At 54.5% G+C, this 8125-nt stretch overlaps 1 protein-coding gene across 2 annotated transcripts in view; it reads left to right on the plus strand.

Annotated features, from left to right (window-relative positions):
• Positions 1-7176, plus strand: part of SLC29A4 (solute carrier family 29 member 4) — a 30512-nt gene extending 23336 nt beyond the window's left edge. For both annotated transcript variants that reach the window (XM_044979487.1, XM_044979488.1), the window contains exon 12: positions 7008-7176. Coding sequence is in view for 1 of the 2 variants with exons in the window: in XM_044979488.1 (XP_044835423.1) it covers positions 7008-7015 (8 nt within the window). In the remaining variant the exon portion in view is untranslated. The remainder of the gene's footprint in view (positions 1-7007) is intronic.
• Positions 7177-8125: the final 949 nt, after the last annotated feature.

The raw sequence follows: 8125 nt of genomic DNA on the forward strand, positions 1-8125 counted from the left end.
GTGTTTGTTACCGTGGCCGTGGGAGTGTAACGCTGTAGGGGGTGTGCCCCTTCCCAAGAGAATGGGTCCTGTGAGCTGAATGGAACCTAGGAGCAGCTGCTCTGCTGTCCTCAGCGATTTGTCTACACTAGCAGGGCTCGTACAGTTTGCAAGTGGTGTTGTCTACACTAGATGGGCGACAAGCAGGCAAAAACCCCAGTGTCATCTCCACCCTGCAGCTTCCACCACTGCCATCACTTCTGGGCAGGGATTGATGGTTATGCAGTTTGCTAGTGCAGACTGAGCCTTCTCGAACGTTCAGTTCTTCCTTTTCCAGCCTCCCCAGTGTGATGTTGTACTAGGAATTCCTGCCTTTGGAGACACGGTTGCTCCATCAGTCACCCACCCTGAAAGACCCAAGGGATTAGCTCTTCCATTCCCCGCTTCGGTCCACCCCCAGAGCAGGGCACGTGCTCAGTGACCATTCCACTCTGGTCCCCAGGACAGTGTCAGGAGTTAAGGAGGGTGGGGTGGGAAATAGAACAGTCACTGGAGACTAGGCTGGAGTAGCTTCTTCAGCTCAGCTAGCACAGAGCTCATGTGGGGACCACATGCCCAAGTCCCACCATTGACACTTCCCCATAAAAGAACATCCCAGTAACTAGAACTGCCCTAGAGAGAGGCCCAGAGGTTGTGCCACAATCAAGGCTTGCTTCAGTCCTGCATAAGCCATTAAGGTGACTTGAAATGGGGGTAGATTTTTTTTCCCTTGTAAATTGCAGCTCCACGTTGCATACTCTTGCAAGTCTCCTGGTCATTGGTGTTTTCCATAAAGCCCCAGCTCCTGGAGTTAGGAACCTCAGCTTTAATTCAAACAATATAAGTTTCCAACCCTCCTGGTTCTAGAGACAAGCCTGAAAACCTGAACCCCAAAATCCCTGAAGGCAAATAAAAAGAACCCAAATCTTATTATATTTTTTAAAATCTCATGATTTGTAAACATTTCTCATGAGTTTCAAGAGCTGGATCCATGAGTTTTAAACGCTATGGGGTGTTGCAGATGTGCCCTGTCTCCTCTTTCAATGACATATCACTGAGTCCAGGGGGAGCATAGTGTGTGTCACTGATTTCTTTTATCTGCGTGATGATCATGTATTGCACAGAGCCGCAACGTACAGGCATGACTGTATCAAGTAGAGACACACTGGCCAGTTCTATGATCTTTGGACTAGATTGTAAAGTACATGATGATAAATACTGAGACAAGCTGCTTGTGCCATACATTTTATATGTGCACGTAGCTCATTTTGTAATATTTTAACTATATTTTAGAGGCTGTCATATACTTTTTTTCGGGAGTGGGGGGTAATACAGAGCAGGTGTCTAAGCTATTTATGGGGAAATCAATAGATTTTTTCTTCAGGGGAATCAAACCAAGCACAGGTGTGTCTGCTTGCACCTGGGTCATCCTGCCAGTTGACTAGAAATACCTGATCAGTTGTCACCGGCAGTGAAACTAACCATTAAACAAAGTCATCGAGTCATGGTGCTGAGCTTTGGCCATCCCCTATAGTTACGGTGCAAGGGTGGTCACAGGCTGCATTTGCATCTGTCTACGCTGCAGTTAGACATACCCTGCGGCTGGCCCCTGCCAGCCAACTCGGGCTCACGGGCTTGAGCTGCGGGGCTGGTTAATTGCAGTGTAGACGTTCCGGCTCAGGCTGCACCCCAAGGTCTGGGACCCTCCCCCTTTGTAGGTCCCTAGAGATTGGGCTCCAGGCCAAACATGGATGCCTACTTTCCAGTTAAACAGCCCCACAGCCCGAGCCCTGCGAGCCCAAATTGCTTGGCATGGGGCAGCTGCAGGATTGTAATTGCAGTGTAGACATACCCTAAGTGGCCAGGGCCTGCCGTCTCAAAGCCATGTGACTTTAGTCATGGCACAAAGCCTTCTCCTTTGCAGCACAATGCTCCATGCACCACTTCAGCTAATGGTTCCTTGCCATCCTTCCCTGGCCTCTTTCCTGCTTTCTGTGCAGAGTCACAGGGTGTCAGGCCAGAAGGGATTATCAGCATATTCTTGGACAGCCAACCTGCTGCATAGCACAGGGCAGAGAATTTCGCCTGCAGCGGAGAGGCCTAGTCCTCCCTTCTGCGTAACCTAGCAACACCTGTCTGCCAGCATCATGTGCTCACATACAATCTAGCACTAGATTGAAAACATGTCCTCAGCGCTGAGTTGGCTGATGGGCAGAAAATGAGCCGTGTCGACCGCCTTGTTGGGGGTGAGCTGGCGGGGGCATGGTCAGGAGCCAGGCTTCCTTATAGCTAGTGGCAGCCAGGCACTTTAGGCCAACGGTCCCTGAGCCAATGATCGAGGAGGAATGGTTTTTAAAAACAGCACTAGTGGCAAAACAGCCCCAGACTGGGCTTGCCTTGTTTCAAGACTTATGCCCTGAACAGCCGCTCGAGCCGCCAATGGATTGAGGGGGCCTAGCTTGTCTTCAGAGAGCCTCCCACCCCAAACCACTTTCCCCACACGCTGAGGGAACTTGGCTCTGGAGCCAGACTTCACAGCTGGGCCTGGAGTGGTTGCCACATAAGGTCACTTCTTATGCTAGCCCCGGAAAACGGTACAGGAAATGCCGCGCTGTCAAGTGTACCTCCCCAAAGAGCTCGGGACTTGTGTGTCAGCCATTCCAGACTCATTTGCTCTCCTGTGTGCTGGGAAGGAAATCAATACGTTTTAAAGAAATAATAAAATATGTGGCAGCGCTAGTTCAGCTAGTGTAAATTGTCTCGAGGCAGCGACACGGGAAGCGCTGCGGCCAAAAAGTACGTGGCTTTGTAGGGAATCCGAGCACATGGCGCCATCGCCCGCCTCTCCGCTGGGCCTGGGCGGTCTGTTCTGTGGGCGGGAGAGGGGCGGGAACGTTGGCTCAGGGCAGCCTGCGCGCTAGAGCAGGGCAGACAAGCTGAGCAGAGGGACAGGGCACCAAACACACACTCCCAATGGCCCGGCTTTGTGGCAGGGACAGCTGGTGAATCAGAGGAGCTGAGCGTTGGCGTCAGGCTAAGTAAGTAAGGAAAGGAATTTGCCGGGGCTGGTTTTAAACCCTGGTCTTCCCAGGAAGGGGCTGCTGGAGAGGGAGAGCAGTCTAGCCATCAGAGGCTGGTCAGCCCAGAGGCCTTCCCAGCTCTGCCACTGGTCCCCTGGGCAAGTCCCTTCATGTTGCTCACAGCCTCAGTTTCCTCAGCTGTGAAATGGAACTGCTGATAGTACGTTCACTGGGGATGGGGTGGGTCATTCACAGAAGTATTTGTAAAGCACATTGAGGGCATCAGCTGGATGCTGCTGGGAGGGCACAGAGCACGATTACCACAGCTTCCCAAGCCAGGGCTGAGCAGCCCCGCGCTAGAACAGGGCTAGGCCTAGTCGGCCAGGGCCAGGGCCGTTGTTTGGAGCCGTTTCTGGGAGAGCAACTCAAGTGGGCCGGCATGGGGATGTGCCCCTCTGTTCTCAGATCTCTCACTTCCTGTGCAGATGGCTGAGGAAGGGCAGGAGAGGAGGCAACACTGCCCCACCCTTGGCACTGCCCCCATCATCTGGCCTGTGCTGATACCCGCTGCTGGGGTTCCATGTTGATAGCACGTCAGCAAGAGTGGTGGCCTCCAGCATCCACAGCTCCCCCACACTCTTGCACCGGCCAAAGCAAGCTCAGTGAGGGCCACTTCCTGCTGGCTGCTGCATGGGAACACGTGATGGGACCAGTGTTTGTGAGGGGGTTCATGTGGGTGCTTTTGTCAGTGATGAAGCCCTCACCGCCAGATATTATTCAGGATCAGGGTGGGGGGGACCCTAACTACTTAATTCTGCCCCGTCCATCCCACCCCCTCCTGATTAGGGACAGTTACATGTGCTACCTAACCCTTTCAGAAAGTGCCTCGCTCCTTCCAGTGTGTCCTTGTCCCATGCGGTGGGACCAGGTTTATAGCAATGGAGAGAGCAATTTACTATTGTTGCAAATCCATGACCACTGCAAGACATCTTGGTTGCTGGTCCTGGCCCATCAGCCCTTCACAGCAACAGCAGGGAGAGGAGCCAGATCTCCCTTCTGCCAAGCCACTGGAGTCAAAGACGACGCTCCATCAGTCAGGAGCAATAGCGGGGGCTGTGACACCAAGGCTATAGCTTAATTAGAGGGGTGGCCAACCTGTGGCTCCGGAGCTACATGCAGCTGTTCAGAAGTTACTATGCGGCTCCTTGTACAGGCACCGACTCCGGGGCTGGAGCTACAGGCGCCAACTTTCCAATGTGCTGGGGGGGGTGGGGGCGCTCACTGCTCTGCCCCAGGCCCTGCCCCCACTCCACCCCTTCCCGCCCGCTCCCCCAAGCCTGCTGTGCCCTCACGCCCGCCCCAGAGCCTCCTGCTCTCCCTGATGCAGCTGATCAGGAGGTGTGGGGAGGGAGGCGGAGGCACTGATCGGTGGGGCTGCCGGTGGGCAGGAGGCACTGGACGTGGGGGGAAGCTGATGGGGGCGGGCGGCTGACGTATTACTGTGGCTCTTTGGCAACGTACGTTGGTAAATTCTGGCGCCTTCTCAGGCTCATGTTGGCCACCCTTGATTTAAGAGCTCAGGGGCACAGGCTGAGACGATGGTGAACGCTGGTGGCAGAGGGCGGTTAGTACTGGCCAGTCATCACTCAGTGCTTAGCAGGAATGGGTGCAGAAATATGGCCACACGCGCACCCTTTCCCTTTGCATAGTTCCGTTTGCTCTTCTTCTGGTGCACAATTGTGTGGCAGGTCCAATGGGGAGGAGCCCAATCGGCTGGGTTCATGTACACTGAGCAGGGAACCTGCAAGCTCTGACTTGGATTGAACAGCAGGGGTAGTTGCTAAGTGTAGGTTCAACTGTGGTGTATAGGGCCCCTAAGGGCTGCACCCCACCCTACACAGAGGCCACAGTTATAGCAGGGTTAATGCCCATCATGGTGCTGTTTTGCAATGCAGCGAAGCCCATGCCACATTTTAACTGTGATCGCTGCTAAGAGTGTTACTTTAAGACCTAGACAGAGGAAGGTTTTGCCAAACCCCAGGACCAGTGCTGTGTAAGCTTGCGTGCCAGCTACTGGCCTCTGAGCTGTTAACTTCCATGGTACAGATCTGCTGCCAGCCAGCCAGCCCACGCGGCACAACTGCAAGCCATGCCGACGCCCAAAGCAGGTTGCCCCTCTGTGCTTTCCCAGCTGCCTTTCCCGCCCTACCTGAGATTTCATCAGGGCGTGACCACAGCCCGCAAGAGCGACAGCACAGTGTGGCTGAGGCCTATGGCACAACCAAGAAGAACGCTAGTTATGGGCCTGGTCTGGGCTTTGATGGGTGGCAGGAGGTGAGACACGTGTGGCTGCAGAGCTGTAACAACAGAGCAGCTGTGGCAACATGGGCTGCTGAGCTGGGTGCCAGGGTGGATGAGGCCAAACTGTGATGGTGCCACCATACTCTACCCCTGGCCACGAACATAGCTAGCCCACAGTTTTGAACACGTGCTTGGCCAGGCCGTGAGTACTAGAGCCTTATTTGCACAGAGCAGTTTCAAACCTGTGTCAAACTACTTGCACACACACAAATATTTGGAGCCCAATGGCTTGCTGGTTTCCCTTGCCTCTGCCTGGGGCAAGGCCATGCCCGATGAGCCCACGCGTCCAGCCTCAGCTCTTTTCTTCACGCCACATGTCGGGACACACATGGCTTGTTGCACATGCATCCGGGCAGGCGTTGGTCCCGCCTACACTGCAGGTACTGGCACAGCAGTGGAGCGCTTACAGCACCAGCAATGTCAGTGGGTCACGCACTCACGCTGGTCAGTGCTGGGGCATTACAGCCTGCGAGCCTGGGTCTAACCTGAGCTGAGTGGGTAGGAGCTAATCGGGCCATTTCCCCTCGCCGCCTGCTGCCGTTTTGTCACACCGATGCACTAGTGTAAATTAGTCACTTGGTCCTGTAGCTTGTCCAGCAGCGTGTGTGTGTGTGTGTGTGTGTGTGTGTGTGTGTGTGTGTGTGTGTGTGTGTGTGTGTGTGTGTGTGTGTGTGTGTGTGTGTGTGTGTGTGTGTGTGTGTGTGTGTGTGTGTCTCTCTCTCTCTCTCTCTCTCTCTCTCGGGTCATTCTGATTGGCCAACCCAGGGAGACAAGATTGTTTGTGGTGTCCCGCCCCCGTCCCCGGGTGCGAATGACTTGGGTTCAAATCCTCACATTTCCCATTCAAAAAGCCACTGCTTTTGGGTAGCCTCCAACAGTTGATTTCAAGTGGCTGGCCACACACATGTGACTGCCAGCAAACTCCTTGGCTAGCGTGGCATGGAAAGCAGCTGGCAAACACAGCCTGAGCATGGGCACAGCAAATGCCAGTTCTGTTTTGTTCTTTTTTTATTGGGGTGACTGGTCACGGCTGGAGCGATTTGCTCAGCGCTTGGCCCATCGATGGAAGGGAACTAAACTGTGTTAGAACCTGTCTGGGGCGATTCACTAGCACAGAGTTTGCAACTCAGCAAACATCGTATGGGCCGGCTGAGCAGGGCTCAGGCAAGGCCATTTTGTAGCCTGTACCAGCTTATCAAAGCCAAATCACATGTGTTTGACCAGCAAGGTTTACAGGCGCAATATGACTGTTTAGTGGCACATGCAGCCGCCCATCTCTGCTTGTCCAGTGTGTGTATCCATAAACTTAGGGCTACATTAATTGCAAGCCACACTTTGAGGTTGGCACCTTTCACTATGTACTTTGCTGCCCCTGAAAATACCCCCGGGCCAAGCTAGACAGGCAGTTAAGGGGCTACTCACGATGTAGCAGGATGGAAGCAGCAGCATGTCTCAGCCCAGCTGCTGTCAGGCTCCCTTGAACACACAGGGTGGTTTGTGAGGGAGCCTGGCTCACTCTGGAGCTGGCACCCTCTTGGCGTGTGGGTGCGTGTGTGCCGGCGTCCTTACCCCAGAGTGCTGCTGAAACATCTTTGTTTGCATCCACAGGGCAGTAGAGCCACGGGCTGCAGGCCGGGCTAAGCTAAAGACTCTAATGTGCGTCTCTCTCAGGAGGGGTTTCAGGCCTCGTCCAGTCTCTGTGTCGCTGTCTTAGGTGTCACTTTGCTGTTGTGTGTTTGCTGACGAATAAACGCTGTTTTTTGTAAAAGGCACCAGAGAGAAGGCCCCGGGTCGCTTCCTTTCTCTGCTGGGGGAGGTCTGGCCAGAGGGGACAGTCAGCAGCCAGCCAGCCAGCAGCCATTTGCTAGTCACTGAGCCTCAGCGGTATCGAGGTGCCCACCGCCTACTGATTTTAGTGGGCGTTAGGCACCTGAATAGTTTTGCCCCTCTGGGACTAGAGGGCAAAAGCAGGGTGCCGCCCTCGCCCCACCATCCCTTCCAGCACAGTCCTCTGGGAGCCCCGCAGCCCCAGTCAGTGGACCTGGGCCGGCCGCGGGTCTGTTATTACAGTGCCTCAGTTTCCCACCTGTAAAATGGGGATAATAGCACTGCCCTACCTCACGGGGCTGGGGGTGGGAGTCACTGGCCCAGACTGCAAGCATATCTGGTGCCTGGCCCTGTGTGCAGCGCCCTAACTCACACTACCCTACCCAGGCTTTTAAAGCCCGGTTTAGGAATACATTTTATTCAGCCTTAGATCACAAAGTAAAACCATAACTCACCCCCTCCCAAACTGATAGACAATGAAACCTGTGAGCCTTTGGTCCCACAAAGAACAGGAGCATTGGATTGTGGGGTCAGGCCCATCAGTGAGGCAAAGGGAGCTTGGGACAAAACATCCTCACCCAGCCAATGTGATGTCAGGCAAAGGCCCCTCCTCATGCGCCCACCACGAGGCCTTTCCAAACACTCTGCACAGGGGGCAGGAGCTGAGCAGACCCCACCCTTCCTCCCTGCAGCGTATTCCTGTCAAGGGAGAGGTGGGCTCTGGGCAGAAGCCTCCTGCTTCTTTGCTACATCATAGCCTGGGCCAGCCAGACCTTGCCCCTTGGAGAGCTGTTAGCAGCTTGCTAGGAGCCTAAATATGCCTCCAAGCCAGCCTTCCACAGCTAGTGCCACCACAAATGCAGCGCATTCCCCTTGGGCTGAGCTCAGCCTCGAGAGAG

This window comes from Mauremys mutica, chromosome 11, assembly GCF_020497125.1.
Source record: "Mauremys mutica isolate MM-2020 ecotype Southern chromosome 11, ASM2049712v1, whole genome shotgun sequence".
NCBI lineage: Eukaryota > Metazoa > Chordata > Testudines > Geoemydidae > Mauremys > Mauremys mutica.